The sequence below is a fragment of the Micromys minutus genome, assembly GCF_963924665.1.
Source record: "Micromys minutus genome assembly, chromosome: 33".
Lineage (NCBI taxonomy): Eukaryota > Metazoa > Chordata > Mammalia > Rodentia > Muridae > Micromys > Micromys minutus.
Genome location: NC_137968.1, coordinates 10,387,914 through 10,414,784, shown reverse-complemented (window position 1 = coordinate 10,414,784; position 26,871 = coordinate 10,387,914). Strand labels below are relative to the sequence as shown.

Here is a 26,871-nt window from a genome sequence, read left to right as displayed (position 1 = left end):
GATCTCCTAAAACCCCTGGGTCATATATTAATAACCCTGCTTCCGCTTGTCTTCCTCTTTGTCCTCCATTGATGAGATGACACTGAGGGAAATTCTTCCGCTTTCTCAGATGAATCCCCAAAGACTTATACCATATTCATCTTCACATCACCAGCAACCCATTCCTTACTCCCCTTTGGCATTTCTACTTTCTCAATTTCCATAGCTTCTGTAGAAATCTGAGGGAGCACTTCCTAGATAAAATATGCCTGGTTATCATCTCAGTGTCTGTTGGTAGGTGAGACTAAATTTAAAAGATCCTTCCTTCCTTCCTTGACAAGACTCTTGTATTGTGTAATTTAGAAGCTGTCCCAATTTTTAAGGCAAGTTCCCTGGAACAAATTCAGAAATACATGGAACCAGTACAGGATATAAAAGCGGATACTTTAGGTGAAGGTCTCACAAACTATGCAGACATTATATCAAACATTTACAAGATCAGTTATAGTTAAATGCAGGGATCTCCGTCTCTTTTCACCTTTGAAACTGTCAAATTTCAGTACTACTTAGCACAGAAAAATCACAAAGCCTTCCAGGAACTATTATAAATTTGAACGGGCTGTATTGAGGAAGCAGGAAGACCCATCATGTTTACTGCAAGTATTGCTCTCTATTATCCTAGGAGGTGTGTCATTATCTGTGGAAAGTGTCATTGTTCTGATGAGCTTTTTCCAAGCCAACAGAGGATAGAGGTGACTTTAAATTTTCATTAGCTTCATCATGCTTCATCCTGCTTGCCATCCTGCCCGGCAGCTATTAGAGAGCAATTACTTGATGAGCTCTTTTGGAGGAAGGAAAATGCTAAATGATGTTCATTTAGTGGCAACTTAAAAAATCTGATCTCAGAGCCAGGGTTTCTGCTACAGAAGACCGGAGAACAATTTTCATTAAAACATCTCACCTATGTGGTCCCATATTTCACATGAGCAATCTTTTCATGGATTTCTAGAGAATTTCAACTACCTTCTAATATTAACATGACAAGATTGCATCTGATGAATAAAAATAGTTAAATCATGCCTTTAACCTGGCCATACTTAAAATAGACTTACTAAGGTTGCTAACAGCCTGTTTTTTTTTTAAATGTCTGTCTGTTATTCCTGGAGAATATAATTCAAATAATTTATTATTGAATTTTGTGCATAGACTGGTATTCTTCTTCTTCCAAAGCATAATAAACCAGGATAAATAATCCAAATAACTTTAGAGACCAAACGGAAACCTATAAAGGAAATGCCACAGCATCTGCTTGGGTAACAAAATAACTCACCACTAAGTGGTTCAAACTTCAGAAAAATCCATCTAAATATTTGCTATCTGTTTCACCTTGCCCAGGAGACACAGAATTCACGCATATGAGTTTGTGGTGAATCATCACCAAAATTTGGAGATTCCCAACCAGAGAAGAGAATGAAAAGAGGGATCAATATACAGAATAAGTAATATGTACACAGAATTTACCATTTGGGACCAAATAAAGCTTGCATTCTCATACCATAAAATGAATTTCCACTCTAACATGACCACAGTTTATCTTCTCCCAATACTTCTACTCAACTAGAGGCAAGAAGGCAGTTCCACTTGTTGTAAGATTTCTGAGCCATAGACTCATTCTAAATGTTGCTTTTTTGAGGCAGTGTTCCAAGCCCTCCGTGTTAGTATAGACTGCTAATTTTATCAGCAGCCTAGCCAAGCTAGAGGGAAGGAAATGACTGCACATCTGTTCCCACTACAATGCCAGCTTTTCTTCCTGACACTGAGTTTTTGGAGAGCAGAGAGTGGGAGTGTCTAAATAGGGTAGCATGCAGTTACAAAGAAGTGCACCCCTTCTCATATAGCCTCCTTTTGTTAGGAAACAAAGTTGGATTGTACAACATGTGAGCTGGAAATTAATAACTAGTTCTGGTTATTTTGTACTTTTGAGAATGATGTAAGCATAAGCCGAGTAGAAAAGACCAACCACCATTGTGATGATCAATCTTGATCGTTTACCTAGACATCTCTATAATGACTTAGGCGCTAAAGCTCTGGAAGAAATTATAAAGGAGTATATAGATGGATTGAAAGGAGAAGGAAAGAGCCACTCTAAATACAGGCAATACTATTTAATGGGCCGTGGCCCCTGCCTCAGTGGAAAAGTGCCAGTATTCACTTACTCTGGTTCCTGGATGCAGACACAATGTGGTCTAAAGAACCTGCCCTCATCCCTACCCTGATGGGTAGTGTCTTCAAACTGGGAGCCAAAGTAAGGCATTCCTGGGCCCTTACTTTTTACTAGTATCCACTTACTGAGTATTTGTCACAGCAGCAGGAAAGCAAATGAAGAAACCACCGCCAAAGTATTCCTGGGCCACATAAAGAATCAGAATTTCTAAATCTCTAACAGAGTCTACATACAACGAATTTTTCTGTTTTCGTGAACTTCATATTAGGCAACATGAAAAACTAATGAAATCCATTGTTCGCCAAGGAAAGTAAGTCATTTTCAAACAAAACAACTTGCATGTGCTGTGAAGATCATGTCTGTTCAGAGAAATATTACCCTTTGTAACAATGCCTCAGAGCAGAAGTCACTGTCATGTACCTTGTTTTTTGAGTGGCAAATTAGTCAAAGTACGTTTAGTCAACATGCAGCGAATTTTTCTGTCTTCATGAACTTTATATTAAGGCAATAGTTTTATTTTTACAGATAATACTCAATTTGGCAGTCATAGGTTTTATTACTTTCCTTTAAAGTTGTCATGGGGTTGATTAATATTGTCTTTAGTGAAGACATTTTAAAATATCACAGTGCTAACTTGTCATGTAATGTTTTTAATTTTATACATTTAATCAAAAACACACATATTCTATACACACTTATGAATATATTTTCCATATATATATGGAATCTGTCAGTAAGTGACCATTTCCCACTATAAACTATTCTTATCTAACAACAATTCTCTATCAGCTATATGTGACTATCAATTTTTCTCTTTACATATCTTATATATCAATGAATTAAACAAGAAAGGAATATACATTTTTCTCTAGACTGTGAGCAAAGAAGTATTCATTCTTTTACTCATAGATCAGAAGAAAAAGAAGAGAAATTCACGAAATGATATAAATATCATTTTACAATGGAATGAGTCATGTCTTCCATTAACAAAGGGTCCATAACACATACATGTAGGAAGCAGCTTCAGAAATAACAATGATATTTGCATTCTTTTATAAAGCTTCCATATTATTCTATTGACTCCTTTTATTCTTTGAAATAAATAATGTCTGAGGATGATATCTAAAGAAGGAAATAACATCTAAAGGAGATGACCTAACTTAATCATGATTACTCAGTAAAGGAACTGGTGAGATGCTTCAGTGTTAAGAACAGTTACTACTCTTGAAGAAAACCCAGGTGTAGTTTCCCAAAAACCCCATTGCAGCTCATGACTCTCCAGTTCCAGGGGATCCAATATTCAGTGAAAATGCTTGGATACGAAAAGAAAGGAAGAAAGCAGTGGAGCAAGCTAGTATGGCTAGAAAATGAAGTATATGTTAGAAGGGTAAGAAATGATGAGTAGAGCTAGAAAATTCACTACAGCCATTCAGTCCCGAACTGTTTACATTATGTGTGTGTGTGTGTGTGTGTGTGTGTGTGTGTGTGTGTGTGTGTGTGGATTTGATGTATGTGCACTGAACTGGTTAACAGAGAGGGGGCAGCATGAGGAGTGAAAGAGAAACAATTATGAAAGAAGCAAGATGGAGGTCGACCAGATGCACTGATTTGTCAACTTGTGTGGAGGACTTGAGTTAGACAGATGATGTATTGAAGTGATCGCTCGGAGGAACGTTGGACAAATATTCCTTCCAGGCTGCACTACAGGCATTGTTACTATCCTCTCTCTGTCAACAGTACTTCGTTTATATCAAGACGCATCTGGTTTATTTGAGCATTTCAGTGTCTATTTGGAGGACTGGGATTTCTTTTCATGAAATAATTTCCAAACAATATCTGGAACTGACATTTTTAAAACCATCTCTAAGTTGTTATAATTTTTTACTTATATACTCTTTATATTTTGCTTATATATTGCTTATATATTATTACTTATTACTTACATATTGCTACCAAAGTAAAATGCTTACTTTTAAATATTACATATTTACATAGTTGAACTATGTAAAAAATGTTAACTGAACATTAAAATTTTGTGAAGATAATTTTTCATGGTTAATGTTTATGCACAGATAATATTGCATTAAAAAGATTATCAATTCAACAAATAAAATAGGTTTTACTCAATCATTTGAAAGGCATCAAATATAAAGGCAACCAGTATAAAGGCATCCAGAACAGAATAATGGTATATATGAGGCAAAAAAAAAATTCTGCTTCAAGAATTAAGCATTAGTTTCTAACCAAGATTTTATGTCGTATATTTTTTACATTTGTCAGCTATGAGCTAATTCTTTAATAATAATATGTTCAACTTGTTTTTCTATATAGATAGGTATGTTTATTTATACATTGTTTTATCAAAGAAGATTAGAAAAAATGGAATGGGTGTTCAACAGATAAGATCACTCTCAAAGACTACAGGCGAAATGGGTTAATATAGGTAAAAATAATGACTTTATTTCTGATCATATTAATTTCAGATATATGGAAAAACATAGCAGATATACAGAGAGAGCAAAGGAAAATATAAGGCTTAAATTTGCAACAGAACTTATCAGTCAAAATAAAAAATGAGCTATAGTATAGTTCCTCTGTTCCTATGATATCCATATTGAAATAAGGCAGAGATTTACACTGCAGTGTACTGAAGTTACTATAAGTTACTATAACAGAACATAACTTACCTTCAAACTTCTTCCAATCCAAACATAAAATTCCCCCTTGTAAAGAAAACCCAGTATCTTCACACCTCAATCAATTTCTTTCTAGGGAAATATCATATCAACCAGAGACAAAATCTCCCATTGGGTTTCGAATAATTCTTCCTACCATGAGAAAGAGTAGATTAAGGATAGAACAATATGATAGGGTAAGAGGGAGGGCAGTTGTTTTCTATTCTCCACAAGTTGACCTCTTAGCTCTCCCTGATATCGACAGAGACATCCTTGGTCTCAATATGTGACTCTGACCTGTTTATGATAGATTCATGGCCAGATGCATCTGGAATGGAATATGAGGTAAATCACTGAGTAGATGACAAGTTTAGTAATGACTTTATTTTACTCATCTACATAAACACAAAGCAGTCTTACATTCTAGAGTAAAAAGAAACATAGGAAACACTCTGCTCTTAGAAGAGCATCCTCCATGACTTATATCACAGAAGCGTTATCTGGTGAAAACTTTTCATGCATTAAACAGTCTACCTTCTTCAGAAAATTATGCCATGGATTCCCTACACAGGGAGTTGGCACAAACTGCCACCACCACGATGTTCTATCGAAGCACACAAACCAACAATGGATTGGCCCCTCTGAATTTCCATGTAATCTCCAGATGATACAAAAATATCTTTCTTTTGAAAGTCAATGGACTTCTGAGCTCCAAAGCTCTGGTTCTTTGGGGGAAGATGCTGAATGCTGTGTGAAACATCTATCAAACAACAATGGTGAGAAAGTGAAACTGGGAAAGGTGGGAAGAAGGAAATTAGCAAGCTTGATTCTGCCTCCTTTAAAGAGTTTCCAGATTAATTAATTAATTAATAGAAAATGTATCACGTAAATTAAACCTGCTGCCTCATTAAGCATGCTGGCTCTATAGCTCTTTCCATATGAAGAATTTAAATCCCTTGCAGCTCTGCATTAGATTCGTCTTGCTCAATGCATTTCCACCAGAGCTATAAATATAGAGACGAAAATGTAGAAGTTCAAAACATGTCTAAGAAGACAGTGGAACAAGTAGGTATGGCTTTCTGGATTAATGTGACTTAAAGGGAGATACAAATCCAACAAAAAGTGTCTATGGGTGTTTGAAATGTTTAAAATCCATTAAGATACTACAGTCTTGAGCTTAATGGGAGTTTGGGAAGCCGTGTTTTTCTTCATATCTAAAAGCAGTCATAACATGTAAAACGGGACAGAAAAGTAGAGAAATCTGTAGTTCATACTGTAAAGTAAAGAAAATATAGTTTAGCAAAATGAGAGATGCCTGTAATCCCAGAAATCAAGAGGCTGAGGCAGTATGGTCTATGGTGCAGGGAATTAGAGGAAGCCCTTCATGAATGTTTATAGTTGGCATGGGAACAGCCAAGTTGATGGATAAATGTGTAGGTCAAGGCTTTGGTCAAGACTAAGAGTAACTAACCCTTTGTCTGGTCCAAGTATAAGTGTGTACAAATGATTAAGCAGTTTAAAACAAAAAATAAAATAAAATAAAATAAAATAAAACCTTAGGAACTGCAGCTTCCTCATTCTAGATGTTTACAACCAGAGAGTGTGCCAAAGGACCCTCCTATGAAGATTAGTTGACCCCTCCCACTGAACTTGAGGTTCCCAGGTACAGAGGTATTTAATCCCTCCATCAGAGCCCACCTGATCCCAGCTTCTCTGTGTATGGGTCTGTCTTTTTTTTTTCATTCCCTTACCACTCCTAATCAGGTCAAGGTGCCAAGCTTTGCATGACATAAAATTAAGGAGAAGCCCAGCCTAAGCTGCAGAGAAAGCTCCTGTATCCAAAAAAAGAAAAAGAAAAAAAAGACATGTTTGAGGTTATTTGTATGTGTCATTTATCTACTTTGTTCTTCTAACGTCTTCTATTGTCTTGAAGAAGGGTGCTGTGCTCAGGGAAAACTGGAGACACAAAAGATAAAAAGTGAATCCATAACTTTCTGACAAGTGTCCACTGATCATTCATTAAAAGGGGGAGATATTCTTCTAGTTGGGCTATCTTGTCTGGCCTCAATAAGAGAGGAAATGCCTAGACTCACAGAGACTTGAAGTACCAGGGTGAGGGAACTGTAGGGATTGGTGCCTGCTCAGAGGAGAAGGGGATAGAGAATGGTGTAAGGATTTTGGGAGGAGGTGACTAAGAGGCAGGCAGTAAGCTAAATGTAAAGTGAATAATTAATTTTTTAATTAAATTAAAAAAATAGAAAATGGAAAAATAGCGAAGGGCTGTAGCTAAGTGGTCTGTGTTTGAGGCCGGTGTGCGAATGCACATTTTCCTTCCCAATCCTTATGCCCAAGGAATTCGGTGTGTGTGCGCACGTGGGCAGGGTTCCGGCCGAGGCGGGTGCCCGGTGAATGCCTGGACTCACGGGGAAACGCCCACGGGAACATGATTGCTTCTATTTCCCTGTATGAAGCAGTTGGCACAACTTAAGTGACCGAATGAGAAACTCTACAGGAGCAGGTAATTCATTGATCCACAAGAGGTCTCCTTCAGGTCGAAACCAAAAGAGCTTAGCATCCTTGAACAAGCTGTCTTTACAGGATGCACATAAAGCCAAAAATACCAGCTTGTAAATTTGAAAAGGGTCAAGATGTCTTAGCTAGACGGTCCCATGGCTTGTTTTATTTTGGAACTATCAAAAAGATAAACATATTGAAACAGAGCAGCTTCATCATATTTGAGCACAGTTCTAAATCCTGGGTTCTCTGGGAGGACATCCAAACAGGAGCCACTGGGAGTGGGGGATGGTCTGTACAATATGTCAAGAAGAGTATTCAGAAGCTCCCAATGAAATGGTTATATTTGATAAGTGTGGTCATAGATATCATCAGCTCTGTCATACACCTCATATTGACTCAAGTGTGATTGATTTGGATGAAAAGTGGCTTTGTCTACAGTGCATTTTTGCAACAACAACAAAGAGGGGTGGTGCGCTTAAGAAAGGACCAAATGCCAAAGCATTGCAAGTCACGAAGCAGACATTACCCTACAGTGTGGCCGACCTTGAATGGGATGCAGGTCATAAAACCAATGTCCAGCAATGCTACTGCTACTGTGGAGGCCCTGGAGACTGGTATTTAAAGATGCTGCAGTGCTGCAAATGTAAGCACTGGTTTCATGAGGCTTGTGTCCAGTGCCTTCAAAAGCCAATGCTATTTGGAGATAGGTTTTATACATTTATTTGCCTTGTCTGCAATACTGGACCAGAATACCTCAAACGTCTACCATTACAGTTGTAGATATAGCATACCTATACCTTTACAACCTACATGTTATTCACAAGAAGAAATACTTTGATTCTGAACTTGAGCTTATGACATACATTTATGAAAACTGGGATAGACTGCACCCTGGAGAGCTGGCAGACACACCCAAATCTGAAAGATATGAGCATGTTCTGGAGGCATTAAATGATTACAAGACCATGTTTATGTCTGGGAAAGAAATAAAGAAGAAGAAGCATTTGTTTGGGTTGCGAATTCGTGTTTCTCCTGTGCCACCAAATGTGGCTTTCAAAGCAGAGAAAGAACCTGAAGGAACGAACATCCCATGAATTTAAAATTAAAGGCAGAAAGGTATCCAAACCTATATCTGACTCAAGGGAAGTAAGCAATGTGATAGGAAAAAAAAAAAAAAAAAAAAAAAAAAAGGAAAGAAAAAATCCGTAGGTTGTCCTCTTGGCCCATATACAAGAAAAATGATTCAAAAAACGGCTGAGCTACCTTGGGATAAGGAATCAGTTACAGAGAATCCTACGTTGGATTTACCTTGTTCTATAGGGAAAGCTGAGGGAATTGCACATTCATCCAATACCTCAGATGTGGACCTCACAAGTGCTTCCGGTGCAAAAGAAACTACCTCATCTAGCATTTCCAGGCATTATGAATTATCTGACTCTAGAAAAAGAACTCGCACAGGAAGATCGTGTCCTGCCGCAATACCACATTTGCGGAGAAGAAGAGGTCGCCTTCCACGAAGAACATTCCAGACTCAGAACTCAGAAGTTGTAAACGATGATGAAGGCAAAGATTATCGATTTGAAGAACTTAACACGGAAATTCTGAATAACTTAGCAGATCAGGAGTTACAGCTCAATCACCTGACAAACTCCATCACTAGTTATTTCGGTGTCCCAGGTAGAATAGCATGTGGCGAAAAATACAGAGTTTTGGCTCTTCAGGTGACACTTGATGGGCAGGTGCAGTATCTTGTGGAGTGGGAAGGAGCGACTGCATCCTGACTGTAGGACGGAACGTTACCTTCACTGCACCCCTTTTCTGATGGTACAGTTCAAAAAGAGTGTGGGGTTTATTATCTTTCTTAGAAAAACAGACAAAGGAAATACAAAAATATTCACAAAAGGAAATGATACTGGCCTTAACATGTACTTATCCATGTTACGGATATTATCATAAAAAGATATCTTTTAATAATCAGAGGAGAGACTTTTTTTTTTCAAATCTTAGGATTTGTAGACTGTTTCTAGACTAGGATATTCACCGTGATTCAAACCCATGCATGGTGTTAGATACTTATTATAATTATTCTATTGAGTCAATTTTTGTAGTTAGTGGTTATCAGAGCAAACAGATCATGTAGATAGCACAAGTATTTGGAGAAGCATTGTGTGTTTTGTTACCAAAATGTTGGAAAGATTTATTTCAATACCCTTTAGATTTCATAAAGTGCAGTGTATATAATGTCTGCCTAAAGACTGTAAAATACTGAAATTTCAAGCAAAATGTAAAACATATATTGAGCCTGCAAATTGCTCTGTGATTAGACTTCATTGTTGTCTTAATATATTCTTTGCATGTACATGTATATACACATATGTGTATATATATATGTATGATTATGTGACCTATGCAATAGAAATTATGGGAATGGGCAGCTTTGGAGTATGTATCCTATAATTCTTATTTCAGGAATAGTTGCAGTATTTACCCAGCAACATTTCTTCTCAGGCATTTATTGGGTGCTGTTGCTTGCGATGTATGAAGAGAGATGTGTCAGACAAGTTTAGTGTGTACTGAAGAAGGGTGTGAACAACAGTCTTCATGGGTTTTTAGAGTGCTTTTCAGTCCTTGTACCTCAGCTGTTGAATACCTAAAACAATTTCAAGTGATATCTACATTATTAGAAGTGACGTTTTCAAGTTATCATGACACATTATGATTGTAAATGTCTCAGTTTTAACAGTAAGTCTGTAGGATCCCGGTGAAGACTCCTAAAATGCCTGTAGTAATTGTTAGTCATGTTTGAGTAAGCATAGTATGAACAAAGTATTTTATTGCACAGGGTTAACAAACAGTATGTTGCTAGCTGAGGCTAACTGCTGTTTTATTACAACATTACCTCTTGTTTTTATAAAATCTACCAAGATTTTAAATTGATATTTTTATTTTACATGTTAAAAAAGTTTCTTTTATCACCAAAAAAATTGAAAATGTTAAATATGTTAGAGACTATCCACAAAAGTAACAGACTTGTTGGAATTCTATGGATAACATGTGCCAAAGGAGACACTTTTATTCAACATGTACCTAAGAATTTGATGTTTGTTGGTTTGGAAGAAAACTTCTTTCCTGGAACTCTATAGGTTCAGTCCCCTATATATGCTTGCAATACTATTTCTGGGAATTCATTCTAATGATCAAGAGAATATGCAATAAATTGTTCATATTACTTATGATGGAACAAAAATCTTTATAAACAAATGTCAGAGATAAAATTCTGTAATTATCACATTCCTATATGATGGTCATCTTAAGAGGTAAGAAAATTTTCAAAATATACTTGGTAAACATATGTGCTATAAAGCATTACAAAATGTTTTCTCTTTGAAAATAATTTCTAGACAATGACTCTTCAAAACTTGATATATGTATATGTAAATTATTTAACAATTTTTTTGAAATTTTAGTTCGAGGCAAAAACTTGATGTGTCCCTCAGACTCTTTCTAACACACAATCCCCTGGCCTCTGCTTTCCAAGGGATGGTAGTGAAAGCATGAACTACATCTAACATATGTGTATATTTTACTTACTAAAAAAAAAAATCTGCTCATCTGTCATAAAAATAATTCAACATGTAAAAAACCTTTATCATATGATTGACAATTTAATATTAAACATGTGGAGAAGAAAAAAAAGACTCAAGCACTGATAGAAAGCAACTATTCAAAGAGACAAATAAGAATATAAAATATAACTTGAAGTAGACTGAAAGGATTTTTATCTGGGGTCAGAGAGACATTTTGATATGCAATGATGAGGACCAAATATTAAATCCCTAGAACCTATTTAACATTACACACAACAGGACATGCGATTAGAGGCAGAAACAGGAGCTCACAGGCCAGCTAGCCTGGTGTCTACTCTGACAAAACACAAAAGACCCTGTCTTAAGGTCAAAGGTAAGGACCAACACCAGAGGTTATGCATCCCGACTCCTGTGCATGACACTACATACTCTCATACATATAAATATGCACAAACACATAAAAAATCCCTACCCGAAATTAATTATATATTTAAAATATATATTCAGGAGAAGTACAAGAGAATCAAATGTCAGAAGTTGTAAGGTTAGGGTGAGACATTTGAGTTTTCTCTTAATTTTCTAAAATGTCCCAGTGAAAGTAATAGAATGCCAAAGCAGTTTAAATCTTGAGATAGGGGGAAAACTGAAATTTTGATTGAGACACTGAATTACAGAGAAATAATAGGGAACTGGAAATGAGGAAGAAGGTAAGTGTGGAACTTCTCTACATTTGCAGGGAACAGCGTGACTGAGGCTGAGTTTATCAGAAGACCCATAAGACAATGAGGGCAGGAATTCATCGGTAATACCTGATCCTGATAGAAACTAGTTGTTTGCTGGATTCCTGCTTCAGCAGGAAATTGAGAACAGCTCCCAAAAAGATACCACTGAGCCAGTATAAAGCAAGGGACAATTCCACAATAATGAAAGCTGAAAGTTTTTCTTCAGATATGGGCTAAAAGGTTAATATTGTACTCAACCAAATCTCGATGGATCCTGTCAATCCTCAGAGCTATTACCATCATCCTTCCTTCGACAAAACCGGAAATATCAATAAAACTCATCACCGGCATCATGAAATTTTAGCTTTATATTTATTGAGTTTAATAGATGGTAGAGGCATAGCATCAGCAATAGACTTGGCCCCACCATAATCAAACAGTATACATAGAAGTTACATGTCACAAAACAGACTTGATTAAACCACAGAATGTCCATGAAGCTGTATTGGGACACAGGAGTGATGTTTGAATTTGGTGCTTTGCCATAAGATCACTAAACAATAAGTTAATGTTGACCTCTTTTTCCAGGGGAAGCACAACGCAGAGCTAAGATGGCTAAAAAGGAAACATGAAACAGGAAGGCCTCAGAAAGCTGATACACTACAACTCTACCTATGGGTAGACATAAATCCTCATGTACACAATGCCTACCTCAGCATTAGGTGTTTATGAGGGAGAAACACATTGAGCTTGAGTGATAAGCAGAGGCAGGACAAGGAACAGAATGTGTGAGCATGTCAACTGACCACCTTCCACTCTTTGTGGAAACTCAGGATGTTCTTGATTTCCACACCAGCTTCAGTTGCCATCCCCAGCACGAGCTGTAACGGGTACGAGAAATTTCTGGGGTGTTCCAAACAGACCCCAGTAATGATCGTCACCAGGCTGCTGGGATCCAGGATCCCTGGTCTGGACGAGTCCAGCAGACTTTTGCAGAACTCAAGAATATTGTAGAGATCCCAGGCATCAGAGTCTGGTTTAGTCATCCTGGGCCTCACCAATCTCTTGGAGACAAAGGACTGGCAGAGGACGTACTGATTCCTTTTCTTTAACTCATCCTCTAGAAAATTGATGGCTGCCAAGGCCCTGCGGTCTTCCCACTTTAGGATATACAGGGTGTCAACCACAATCTTGGGTATGATAAGAAAAAACTTAGCACTAGTGGCTAGTTTCTGTATGACTGAAAGATGCTCACAGAGGGCTCTTGGGTCCGGGAACAGGTAAGGGGTCAACACTGACCAAGTCTGGGGACCTCGAAGCGTCTTCTCCAGCAATGCCACTTCACGCTGTAACCAGAGCTGGACTATGTCTTTGGAAAGCCTGATTCTTGGAGTTGTTCTTGCAAGATGCTGAGGTGCACTTTCTGACCTTCCAAGGCTGCTGCTCACAAAGACACCGAGCTTAGAGTCAAACCTCAAAAACTGACCTGGGAGTCTTGTTGCAAAGTGACCAAAACTTCTGAAGAAACAAATACGTACGATAACTTCCTCCTGGTTGGTGAGTTGAAGTGGATCCTGACCTAAGCCTGCCCCATCCTGGAACACTTGAGGAGACTGTTGGAACAGGGCAATATCCTCAGGGAGCTGAAAGTACCTGGGAGTATTTGGCCACTGACAGCTCTGCAGCAAGTCCTGGAGATGGTGAGACAGGCAAAGGCCTGGATGCTGAAGGTCTCCCACTGAGGGCAACAGGTTCAGCAGCACACACAGGTGGTCCCACAAACTACATACACTCCTCCAGTGTGACATGAGGAAGCTGTGATTACTGTGGAGCCATCTCAGCATCACCTTGATGGTCGGTAACAGTCCCTCTGCAGAAAGAATGTCCAGTTTCCATTGAGTGGTCTGGAGGTTGTTTTGAGTGGTGAAGGACCTCTGCTCCCAAGAGGAACCCATGTGGAATTCTGTCTCCGGGAAGCTGCCCATCTCGCCTTCAGTGCCCAGGGAACTGCTCCGAGTAGGGCTTGAGTCAGTCAGAGATGTTAGAACATTATGACTGAAGACAGAAGCCAAAGGTGAGGCATGTTTTCCTTGGAGTTTTTGGCCTAAAGGAGATGGCAGGCTAGAAGAAATAGTTGTTTTCAAGAGATCAAGGAGACTGTCAGGAGGTACATATGCCTTCAGTTTGCTTCTGGAGTGAGTGCCTTTCGGTTTGGGTGGACATCCACTCTTCTGAATTTCATCTGAGCCCAAAAACCCATTCCCTTCTTCATCTGTTGCATCAGAGTGGGATGCCTCGCTGCTACTGTCTGATTGTTCCTGGGAACTTAAGGATGAGTTTTCCTCTTCCTCTGTCTCATCTGAGTCACAACAGGAATGAAAACTGGCTTCACTCTCTCTGCGAAGACCAGACCACTTGTAGCTGTTCTGGAGTCCAGGAGATAGGCCATCTTGATGTTCCTTACCAGGCTCTTTGTTCCAGCATCCAGCCTCTTCAGAAGTCAACTTCCTCTTCTGCAGCTCAGCCTGGATTCGTGTGTTCACATGTTGTACTAGGTAAGAGAAAAGAGTCAGGGTGAAGATCACAGCTGGCTTTTGCCGTTTTGAGTCTGACTTCCTCAGGCTGTGAACATTCATGAGACAAAGAACCACCATGTGGAAGATGAGAAAGTCTGGGAGAAACAGATAGCCTTTAGGAGGCTTATCTTCCATGGAAGCCTGGCACAGGCCAGATTGGTACGGTCGGTAGGAAAGACAGAGACGGAAGTCATCGAGAACCAGTTGGCACAAGGCTATGAGCCTTGCAGCTTTGAATTTTCTCTTGGGTTGAAGGAGGCTCTGAAGATAAAGGAAGCTAACCAGAAGCCTTTTGTTGTCCCAACACTGTCTTTGGCTGTGAGACAGTTTCCTTCCCTGGTACCTTTTCAGACAACTGTACCTCTTTCCGGCATGATCATAGAGCCGTTTGAGGTTCCAAGCTGCTCCTTTGAAAGGCACTTCAGCGTGGAGGCATCGCTGATAGTAGTATGTGGCTTCCAGGTCATAATACTTACTCCCCATGAGAGCACCCAGCTGGTTGAAGGGCATTCCCATATTCGGGGCCACTGACAACGCTCTGTAGTAGCATCTCTCTGCCAAGTTCTTGGTGGCGAGGTCTAGGAACTCATGCTGATACCGGAACAAGTCTCCCAGGTAGAGCAGGCAGCGATGACAGGCCATGCGAGCCCAGGAAGCCTCTTCCATTGATGTGGGTCCCACTTTCTTACATCCAATCAAGTGGATGGTACTGTGAGGCCAATCGATGTAGCTCTGTAATCTCAGTTCATAGTGGCCCTGAAGGAACAGGAAGAGATGCTCATAGAACTTGAGGCCAGCCTTCAGGTGAGCCTGTAGAGGCTCTCCCCAATGTTGGAAAGTATCCACTTGTTTCTTGTTGGTCTTCATGAAAAGCATGACAATGTCAGAGTATATTTTCCTCCATAAGAGCTCTTCCGCCTTCCTGCCATAAACCACTGGATGGAGGAACATGAGTTTAATGCAGGCATGCTGAACCATCTCTCTGAGAGCCAGGACGTGTGGCTTAAAAACCTCCTTGTGGGCATTTTCTTTTTGAAGGAAGAGATCCAGTCTTTGAGCTGCCAAGCAGACCTCCTGGTAGAGGAGTGTGGCCCTCAGGGTTTCTTCCGGGTTTCTCTCCATGAGGCTGGATTCCTTTTGAGCAATGTTTACAGTGTTTCCTGAGAAGAGATAAAAATTACCTATTAGTGTTAACCCACAAGACTGAAAATACTACCATCCAGAACCATGGATTTGGTGGGGATACATTTATTCTCTCACTTTTAAAATAAATTCGTTTCATGTTCTTTACCTACAGCCCATTTTGTAAGTATATGTCATTCCTATCAAAAGTCAATCCTAAGGGATCTCTTCTAAACATATCTCTAATAAAAGAAAGTCAAAAGTGTACACATAAAAAAAAAAAAAAAAAAAGGATGTCTTCCTTACGCTGCACCAAGCCATTGTCCCCCATTGCTCCCAGGACTCCAGAGGAATTTGTTTCTCTGCTGTCAGATTCCTGTCTGGCTCAGTATAGCCTCACTCTGCCATTATGCAAATGGAGACCAAAGTAATTCTGACTGTCCAGGAGCTATCTCACTTTCTGCTGTGTGGGTGACCACATAAAAAAGGCAATTTTAGTGTATTAATCATAGATTATTATAAACTATAAACTTAAGGGCAAGGAATTTATTACAATGTATATTTATTAAAACAAAAGGGTGTATAGTGTTCACAAACTGTGAAAATAGTGTAAGAACTGTACATTGTGAGCTCTGGTTATTTTTCTCTTGTACCATATGAAAGTATATAAAAATTATCAAAAAGCTAAAAAAAAAAAAAGTGTACACATTGAAATTAACCTAAGCAATCTAAGATGAATGAATATGTGCCACATGTGAATGTATATGAGGGAAAATTGGTTTAGAAAATTATAATTATATAGAACTAGATAAATAAGAATTACTTGGAAAATAGAATATAAAATAAAATAACCATAGCTTTCAAATCTAAATTATTGATAAGATTCCCCCTCCCAAAAGAGCTACGATACTTGGTTTAACAAACATTCTACTGAAAGTTCTTAATTTATGTAATTTAAATATGACCTGTGAATGACTGGTATAGAAACAAAAGAGTAATGAAACACATGTTCTAAATCTAAAGTTAGGCAAGCTGGGCTGATGATACACACCTGTGATCTCAGCATCTCTGAAGCCCCGGGGACAAGAATAACAAGTGCAAGGACAGCTTGACTAGCTTAGCAGGTCTTGACTCAAAATAACAAGAGGGAACTAAGTATATAACTCAGCTCCTACCTACTGTATGCAAGGAACTACATTTATTACCCAAAATTACAAGAAAAAAAAAAGATAACTAGGTGACATTTTAATTGAGTAACTAAACAACCTCGAATGTCAACTAAGCCAGCCTAATTGGATGCATGCACTATGCTATGCACAGAGGACAGTGCCAGGATAGCACGTGGAAAGTCATTGCATCTGTGATTGGAACGGGAAAAGATGAGAGGAAAACATGGACAGAAAAGGAGGAAGGGATTTTGTAGAAAAGCAATAAAAAGGATGGGAATGAAACAAATAGCTTCACAGCCTTGCAAACACCCAGAGCAGCACAAAAGCTTTCAATGGTGGAAAAGTAAGGGCTCATCTGCATTTTCCCCATTCTGAGCTGATTAGGGAAGGGGAACAAACTCACTGTGTAAATATCTTGCAATGACAAACCTACAACCTACAACAGATTAGTATCTCTCCCTCCCCATTCTCTCTTCCTTCCCAGTTTCTCTACCCTCCTCCCCTCCCCCTCAATTTGTCTAAAAGAAATTACCATGCTGAACTATAAGAAAAACAGTTCTAAGACATCTTCAAGATTTTACATAAATAGCTTTCTCAGTTAGAAAAGTAAAGAAGCCAGAGATAAAAATACCAACTCACAGCATCAAAAGAAAGTTTTCTAAACTTAATGGTGCCTCATATAACTTAGAAAAATTTTACTTCAACATGTCCAGACAAGGTAGAAAACTCATCATCTTTAATCTAATTTTTCAATTTTGAGAAAGTTATGGAAGGGAGAGACTGGAGTGGAAAAAGGAATAGGAAGAGGAAGAGGGTAACATGATCAGGTTTTAGGTTGGGAAAAAGGACTGAAGCCCTGAGGGCCAGAGGAAAGAATTGAACAGGCAACCTTGGGAGGTAGGAGTTGGGGGACCCTCCAGAATGTGCCAGAAACCTGGGAGGGGAAAGACTGTTAGGACTCAAAGAGAGCGGCCTTAAATGACATGCCCTACAGTGGGGAGAGGAAGCTTATAGAGCCCACCTCCAGCAGAAAGACAGGGCATCAAGTGAAGGATAGGGTTGCCATCCCACAGTCAAAAACTCTGACCCATAATTGCTCCTGTCTGAAAGAACTGCATGGATGGAAATGGAGGGGAAACTGAGGAAAAGGGGGTCCAGGGACAGGCCCAAAGTGGTATCCAGCTCAAGAGGAGGCAGGAAGGCCTGACACTATTACTGAGGCTATGGAATGCTCACAAAAAGGGGCCTATCATGACTGCCCTCTGAAAGACCCAACAACCCATCAAGCAGCTGATTCAGATGTAGATATTTACACTCAACTAATGGACAGAAGCTGCTGACCCCTGTGGTTCAATTAGGGAAATGCTGGAAGAAGCTGAGGAGGAAGGGTGACCCCGTAGGAGGACCAGTAATTAACCTGGACCCCTGAGATCTCTCAGATACTGAGCCACCAACCAGGCAGCAAACACCAGCTGATATGAGGCCCCCAACACATAAACAGCAGAGGACTGCGGGTCTGGATTCAGTCAGAGAAGATGCACCTAACCCTAAAGAGACCTGAGGCCACAGGGAGTAGGGAGATCAGGGGTAGAACTGAGGGTTGGGGACATACTTGTGGAGACTCAGGGGAGGAGGTATGGGATGTGGAACAGTCAGAGGTGGACCTGGAGGGAGATAAAATCTAGAGTGTAAAAAAATAAACAAAATTTTTAAAAGAAAAGAAAGTTGAAATGACACTTGTTAATACTGCCTTTTCTGCTAAGCAAACAACAGGGTAATGCAGTGACTGCTGATCACAGGAGACACTGATTTCTTTTTCCATATCATGCACAAAAACATGCTACAGCAGTCTACACATGCAGGTATGACTGCATGAAGCTAAACTATAATTTCTCAGGAATATTTCCAAACCCAGTAATTACCAAGGATTGTTTCTTTTCCCTGAGCGGATATGAATCAGACCTGGGTCCTGTCAGTCATTCTTATACCAAAGGTTACATCTCATTCTTCCGAGAAGAACCTCTTCCCTCCTTTGCAAACTTTAGGAAGACTTTCCCAGCAGATTTACAAACAGGAGGAGATGGGACACAGTTGTTCCTACTAAAGCCATGGACAATGGCAACTCCCCTAACCCGATGCTCCGTGATCTAAAGCTCCTGAAATCCCAGGGTCTTCATCAGAAAATGGATAAAATTAAACTCCTGCAATGACGTGAGTTTAAACTAGACTCTCATAACCCACCTTTGAACACAGGAGTAAGCTGAACTCCCAGAGTATGAATCTGCTCAGCCTTCTGGATTCCTAGGCCTAAATTTTGCCCATTAGGTTTCCAATGCCTTTTAAATATAGTACATAACCCAGGCCTCCACACTAGCTCTACATAATTGGCCTAGGGTAGATTTATGGCAAAATCACAAATGACCCAGAGAGCAGAACAGACAGGAAACAGAAGTTAAGTTAGTAACGCATAACGGCCAGGCACAATGATGCACACCTATAATCCCAGGACAAGGGAAACTAAAGCAAGAAAACCAACAGACTGAAGCCAGCCAGATCTAGATAATGACTTCATGGCTAACCTGGGCTACATAGTGAGAACTTGTCTGAGAAATTCAATTATGCTTCTATAAACTAGCGATGAAAAATATAAAAATGAAGGTAGTGAAATATTCTATTTATACCCAGCATGCTAACTCACATCTGTATTCCTAGTGCTTGGAAACAGGCAGGAATACCAGTAGTTGAAGACCAACTTCAGCTATGTCCCCAGTTCAAGGACAACCTCTGTAACACTAAGAGACTGGGTGTCAAAAGAAAGAAAAAAACAAGCAAGCAAACAAACAAAAATAAAAACAGCCAAATACTTCGATTTATAATAAATTGCAAAGAAATGAATCAATTGTAAAAACATTAACATAAAATAAATACCAATTTATACCTTAAAGTTATAAAATGTTGTTGAAATGAATTAAATAATTAAATAGTAACCTCCAGATTATAGAGATTCTATACAAAGTATATAGAGTCAGTAAATCCCTATTAAAAATTCCTTTGAGAATTCTAAAGCATATGCCACTATCACTATAAAAGGGGTAGTTAAAAGGGGGTTAAAGTTATAATTCAGCTTTCTGGTATGGTAAAACTCAGAGGTTGATCTCTAGTATCCAATCAACCACCTCTCAAGACAAGTTAAGAGGAGAAGAGAAACTAAGACATGAGCAGGTTTACAATTACTATTTGCAAGCTTGCAATAAAGCTCTAGTCACTAATAGAAAAAGAAATGTGAAAACATAAAAGCTTAGATTTAAAGTCCATTTAACTCATCAAGAACGCCACATGAAGACAGAATCATCTTTTAAGCAAATGGTTCTGGAATAACTGGATATCCACTTTCACAAGAATTCAGCTGGACCCCACTTCTTAGAACATACACCAAAAGAATCATAATGGATCACAGACTGTAACAGATGAAACTTTAAAACTTTAACAAGTGCATAAAGTTGAGAAGAAAAGAATAGCATGCTTCCACTAAACTAAAAAGTAGCTCCACTTTCTGTCCTAAGGGAAGAGGATTTATCCTCACCTTACTAGAAAGATTAAAATCAATCATTGTCAGGTGTTCTGAATGACTGCATAAAGAGTAATACCTGAGTTAGTGAAATGTAAATGTTCTGGAAACTTCAGGGAAGCTATTCTGATAATATCAATACCATTCTCTAGCATCATGGAAAATATTTGACACTATAAAATATGAAAACGTTTTTTGTGGACATTTAAGATAACACAGAAAACAACCTAGAACCAAGCCAGAGAGATCACTCAGCAGGTGCTTGGTATATAAGCTTGAAAGCCCAACTTTGATCCACAGAATGCACTGAAGGTGAGTGGAAGAAATTGATGCCACAAATGCTGCACATATGCATGATCACACACACACACCATACACACAGCCACAATAAAAATAAAATTTAAAAGAATACATTTTTTCAAATATCTGGAAAGCTCCTCATATAATTTATAATACACTGTCATTTCTGAATAGTTATAAACACTATACAGAAAAGTTTCTCCCACAAATGCCAAGTATCTTGTGTTTTAAAAAGTGAATATGGTAGGGGGTTACACTCCTCTTTTCAGAGCATAAAAGGAGGGAGAGGAGATGGATAAGGGGCTCTATGAGGGAAAACTGGGAAGAGAGGATGGGCTGTGATCAGGATATAAAGTAAACAAATTATTTTAAGTGACTATCTTCTTTTTACTATTTAATATTTAAATGTTTATCTATAATACATATGACATTTAAAACCATTTATAATCAAAGGCAAAGCCTATTCAAAAGTATTTTTAAAAACATATTTTATGCCTTCACAGTAAAGAATACATGTTTAAATAGTATCAAGTATTCCAACTTTTGTCTGGAAGCAAAAGTTGATGTATTTTATTACACTAAAATCAAAAACACATTTTACAAAACTATTAAGTAAAAATTCTGTTATTAAAAGATATTTGTCATATTTTAACAACAACCCCCCAACATCAAGAATATTAAACGGGGAGAACACTAGTGAGATTTCTCAGTGGTTAAGAGCAGTGGCTGCTCATAAGAGGACCTTGGTTCAGTTCTCAGCATTAAACCATCTTGGAAATCCAGTTCCAGGGGATGTGATGCCCTCTGCTGGCCTCCAGGACCACGGCATATATGCACAGAAGAACACAGGGATATGCATGCATGCAAAACTTCCATACACATAAAGTAAAAATAAAGACATCGTACAAAAAAATAATTCTGAAGCCAGGGATGGTCATGTCTGCAGTGCCAGTAGTCAGTGTGTGCACACAGGCAAAAGAATCAGGTGTTCAAGGTTGGCTTCCACCATGTGAGGAGCTGCGGCAAGCCTGGGCTACTTAAGACCCTGCCTCAAGGAGAAGAGGAGGAATGCAGCTGTCAGCAAATAATTGGAAAGTCTTAGTCTTTAATAACCAGATTTACAATTTAAAGATGCTGCGAAATACAGGACATATCCAGCTATTAAACATGAAACACCTAACAAAGTCAACTTTGGGCTTTGATAGAAAGTGGGGAGAGCATTTGTGTGCTGTGGGTATAATTAGTTTCGAGATGTTTGGGGTTGACTCACTACTGCTGGAGACTCACATACCTTACAGAGCAGTGCCTTCGGCTTTGGACTCACACAGAAGCCTCTTACATCTGCATAGCTTTTGACAAGAGAAAACATATCCCTAGCAACTTTGTAACAGATGAAAGCAAGACAAACCAAAAGTCCAAAACTAGAAATAATCTGTGTATCAACAGTAAAATGAATAAATTATAATAATATTCACATATAACATTGTAAACATAAATGACCCAGCAACCCTATACCTACCCATATGGATGTATCCCCCAGAGGTAATGTTGGGCAAATGCCATCATCCACAGAACATGAGAAATCACAATAGTATGAACCTAAGACCCAAATGTGCAAAACTGGAAAAAACTGTATTCCTTATCGATACATACTTGACAAAATTAGAAATAAAAAATAGGGAAGTATATTGGAAACACAAATGTAAAGTATATGTGTTTGTACATTTTGAATGTAAATTTGATCACCTAAAACCCAAAGTTTATAGAAAAAAAGCAAGTATCAACTATGTGACGTGTTTGTGTGTGTGTGGGTGTGTATCTATGTCTGGGAAATGTGGGTGTATTAAATATATGAAGATCACTGGACAAATTCAGGTCTTGGTTTTTTGTTTCCCATCTTGTTTTAAACAAGATCTCTGCTCTTTTTCTGCTGCATACACCTAAAAGCTTCCAGAGATTCTGCTGGGTCCTGTCTGTTCTGCCCTAGGAGCAGCACTAAGGTTACAGGCACTAACTCCATAGGTCCAGCTTTCCGTGAGTAGCGGGAATTTGAACTCAGATCATACAGCATGTCCAGCAATCAGTTTCACTCACTGAGCCACCTCTGTAGCCCCCTGGATCCTTCTTCCTGTAACTTCAGAGGATTGCTACACTGACTCTAGACAACTTGGATAATAAATAGGACTGGTACCAAGTAATCATTTTCAATTACAAAGTTAAATTGTTTACGAAGCCAATCAAAACACATTTATTATTAACACATTTCTCTGTATAGAAGTGGAAAGAGAAAGAATAAAAAAATTTTAAAGTAGGATCAAATCTCAAATAATCTTTAGGATTACAGATGATGCACAGGTGGTGCGATCAATCAGCTATACATAAAGAAAGTGTAACAAACCTCAGGCTCAAGGCTGCCTTTTGTTCTATGGATAATATATTGAAAATATTTTCATAATTTATTTTTCTCTCAATTTCTTTTAGAATATTCATGATCCAATCATGCATTCACTTTTATGTGAATGAAAAGCTTCTGTCTAATTTATAAGCTATATTCCTATACAGATACATAACCTGTGACAAAAATCTAATAATATGACTAATGTAAATGTAACTATCATGAATGATGGTACAGTGTTTCAGCAAATGACCTCTAGATTAAGACTTTCAAGATAGATGTGTCTAATTTTATCACAGAGACAGCTTACACAGTAGTATACTTTGATTCCCAAAGAAGCCGGCAAAATTAGGTATGAAATCAAGAAGGATAAAAATAGATTGTTTTGGGAGACCCTATAGAAGGACCAGCAGCCTCAGTTAACCTGGACCCTCGAGATATCTCAGACACCGGACCGCCAACCAGGCAGCAAACACCCCTGCATCCCTTTTCCCTGGGGAATCAAGTCTCTACACAACTAGGTGTATCCTCTCCCACTGAGGCTAGACAAGGCATTTCTCTGCTATATATGTGCTAGGAACCAAAACCAGCCCATGTATGTTTTCTAGTTGGTGGCTTAGTCTCTGGGAGTCCCCAGATTAGTTGACACTGGTGGCCTTCCTATGGGGTTGCCATCCCCTTCAGCTCCTTCAACCCTTCCCTTAACTCTTCCATAGGGGGCCCCCTACCTCAGTCCAGTGGTTGGCTGTGAGTGTCTGCATCTGTCTCAGTCAGCTGCTGGCAGTGCCTCTCAGAGAACAGCCATGCTAGGCTCCTGTTTATAAGAGCCCACTCTTCCTTAACTGTGAGATCCTGTGAGGCAGTGCTCATAACTACAACTTTTATTTGCTCCAAAATTTGTCTCTTGGCAGAGGAAGCAGTTGGGAAGCACATGTGGACTTGAAGCACAGAGGGAAAGGAAAATCTGAAACCATACCGTGTGCAAAGACACACAGAACAGAAATGCAAACTGTATAGTACGCTTCTTTCCCTCTCTGCACTGTGGAAGATGCCTGATCTACAGAGAAAGCTAGCACCTTTCAACAGCCAGCATCTTCCTTTAAAAACCAAACCTTTCCTTCCTCCCACAATGACTCATTAACCTATTCTCAGATGCTCCTTACCAAACTGCTATCAGTGTATCTAAAACGAAACTTGACTCATCTGTACGTTCATTTTGGTCATACAAAAAAAAAAAAAAAAAAGAAAAAAAAAACCCCCATGGTTTCCTTTTCTTGTATCTTCTATTGCATTGAAAGCTAGAACAATCACAGTCAATTCTGGACAGGATAGGTCTGGAACACATGTGGCATCTGAATAAAATCTGTCATTGTTTAAGGCAGCCTAGCTGAAGCCAGGAAATTGCCAGCTCAATGCAAGGCAGGAATGGCAGCATCAAGCACAGGCGTGCTGACAGAGGCCATAGATGATCACTGTCTGGGGGCTATGCTGTAGTCACAGGGAGCTGCAAGGACAGACTTCTGTGCAGGATGAGAGGAGTCTGAACTTTCCTGTCAGTGACAAGGTTAGAACAGCACACCTCCCACACGAAATGAATCAGACACAAGGAGCCTGCTTCTCCCAGAACTTAAGGCACTTCAGGAAGCCACTTTAACTCTTTCAAGTACCAGGAGGAAGTTTTTAAAAGAGGGGGATTAAGAAAGAAGAAGCTAATAACACATTCACAGTAGTTTTTTTTAAAGCAATGGATTAAATGCTATTAATAACGTTGGACCAATAACAAAAACTTCAAATGTCCAAGAGGAGGGAAGAATTGAGCTCATTACAGTGTATGTCAGAAATATTGTCATATTCCTGCAACTGTCACCTGGTGTGAATCAAAATTTCCAGCTGCGTGGTGCACTGACAGGTGTGAGGCAAATATGACAAAATGAAAAACTGAAGTAAATAAAAACCCTTGATGACTACAACTGAAACTGATAACACTTTCAGGGTGCAGGGCAGGATGCCAGATTCCCTGATGATGCTTGCAAGTGCTCCTGACCCTGACCTCATCCACACAAGCCAAAAAAAAAAAAAAAAAAAGGCTGATTTCATAGAATGTAACTGTCAAAGCTCAGAGGAAACCGTGAATCATCACCAAGCTAGCTAAGGCAGAGGAAGAATCCATGATCTGCGAGAACCTTCTTTTTTTATTATAGCGTTATTGTAAACTACAATCCCCAGTTACAAACTCTGGAAAGCGTGTGGACTAGTCAGGATCACTTGAGGTAGCCTTTGACTTCAGGGTGCCAGCGGAGAAAGGGCAAAACCTGCAACCAGCAGGGGACACTGAAAACAGTAGGTTCAGGTAAGTGGGATGCCTGCTGATTACTTTCTCATCTTTGGTCACGCTATGAAAATCAGCAGCTCTCCATCATCACCATCATCATCACCATCATCATCACCATCATCATCACCATCATCATCACCATCATCATCAATTAATCAGCAACAGCTGTGGCAGTAGCAGGAGCATTAGGGGCTGCAAGGGGTTCTACCTATGTTTTTTTCTCCTCTCAAAATTAATGTATCAAAAACTTGGACGGGTGTGAGGTGGTTGTTCAGTCCTCTGCACTTCTTCTGGCAGAGCTGGTGATTCTGAGGTAAAGCAAGTCTAGGCGATAGAATACTAAAAAGGGATAAAATAAAGATGAAATAAAGAATGTGTTACTAGGAAGCAATGGCATGAGGAGCAGGGAACAAGAAGATAGGAAAAGGCAGCGTCTAGCCTGCCTGGTGACAGTGGCATTGCCACACCCAACCAACGTGGGACTCATCCTGTGCGAAAGCCAACGCCTGACACCATTAATAATATTGTGTTGTGCTTGAACACAGGAGCCAGCACAACCATCTGCTGAGAGGCTTCATCCAGCAGCTGATGGATATAGATGCAGAGACCCACAGCCAAGCAATAGGCTGAGCTCCAGGAGTCCTCTGAAGACGTGGGGGAAGAAATGATGGAGCTGGAATGCTGAGGACACCACAAGAAGACCTACAGAGCAAACTAACCTGGAGTGTTGACAGGAACTGAACCACTATCCAAAGAGTATACATTGACTGGACCTAGATCCCTACACAGTAGGAGATCTGTAGCTTATTCTTCATGTGGCTCACCTCACAATCGGAGCAGAGCCTGTCTCTGACTCTGTTGTGGACCTTTGAATCCCTTTACTGTAGCTGGCCTGCCTTTTCTGAGTTCCGTGGAAGAGGGTGTACTTAGTCCTGCTGTGTCTTGGTGTACCATCATAGATGGGTACCCATAGAGGTAAAGAGTTTATGGGTGGGACCAGAAGGTGAGGAAGGAGGCGGCCTGTGATCAGGCTGGAAAGTGAATAAGTAGACAAATTAATGAAAAAAAGAAGAAAATTAAACAATCTATTTAAGTCTTCAAAGAAATGAGGAAGAGTGTTAGGAAGAAGAAGCCAAAACAGTTAGAGCAAGTGGGATGCTGGGCATGAAAATGTAGTCACTGAAATAAAATCCAAGACTGGTTCTTGACACCTTGAGAAGATGTTACTATAAAGGAGGTACTTCAATACTAATGAGATGTTATAGTAGGTAAATGTACTTGCCAACAAGCCTCATGGCCAAAGTTTGATCCCTGAGCCCCAAATGATCGAAGAGAACTGACTCATACAAGTTGTCCTCTGACCTCAACATATAAGCCATGACAAATGTGTGTCTACATAGATACAGATACACTATCTTAGTTAGGGTTTGACTGATGTGAACAGACACTGTGACCAAGGCAAGTCTTATAAGGACAACGTTTAATTGAGGCTGGCTTGCAAGTTCAGAGACTCAATCCATTATCATTAAGGTAGGAGCATGGTTGTAGCATCTAGGCAGGCATGGTGTGGGCAGAGGTGAGAGGTCAACATCTTCATCTGAAGGCTGCTAATGGAAGGCAGACATGACACACCCATGCTGACAAGGTCACACCTACTCCTACAGGGCCACACCTTCTAATAGGGCTACTCCCTTTGGCAAGCATA

At 39.4% G+C, this 26,871-nt stretch overlaps 1 protein-coding gene and 1 pseudogene across 2 annotated transcripts; one reads left to right on the top strand and one right to left on the bottom strand.

The window, feature by feature from the left end:
- Positions 1–7,374: 7,374 nt before the first annotated feature.
- Positions 7,375–9,176, top strand: LOC308414254 (metal-response element-binding transcription factor 2-like; annotated as a pseudogene). Its single transcript has one exon. The product of its transcript is annotated as a metal-response element-binding transcription factor 2-like (transcript).
- A 3,325-nt stretch (positions 9,177–12,501) lies between these two features.
- On the bottom strand, positions 12,502–15,402 carry LOC308414179 (nonsense-mediated mRNA decay factor SMG5-like; the record flags this gene model as incomplete). The annotated part of the gene is made up of 1 exon (XM_080909391.1): positions 12,502–15,402. One exon carries the CDS (start codon positions 15,400–15,402, stop codon positions 12,502–12,504), a length of 2,901 nt encoding a protein of 966 aa, XP_080765517.1.
- Between the last annotated feature and the right edge of the window lie 11,469 nt (positions 15,403–26,871).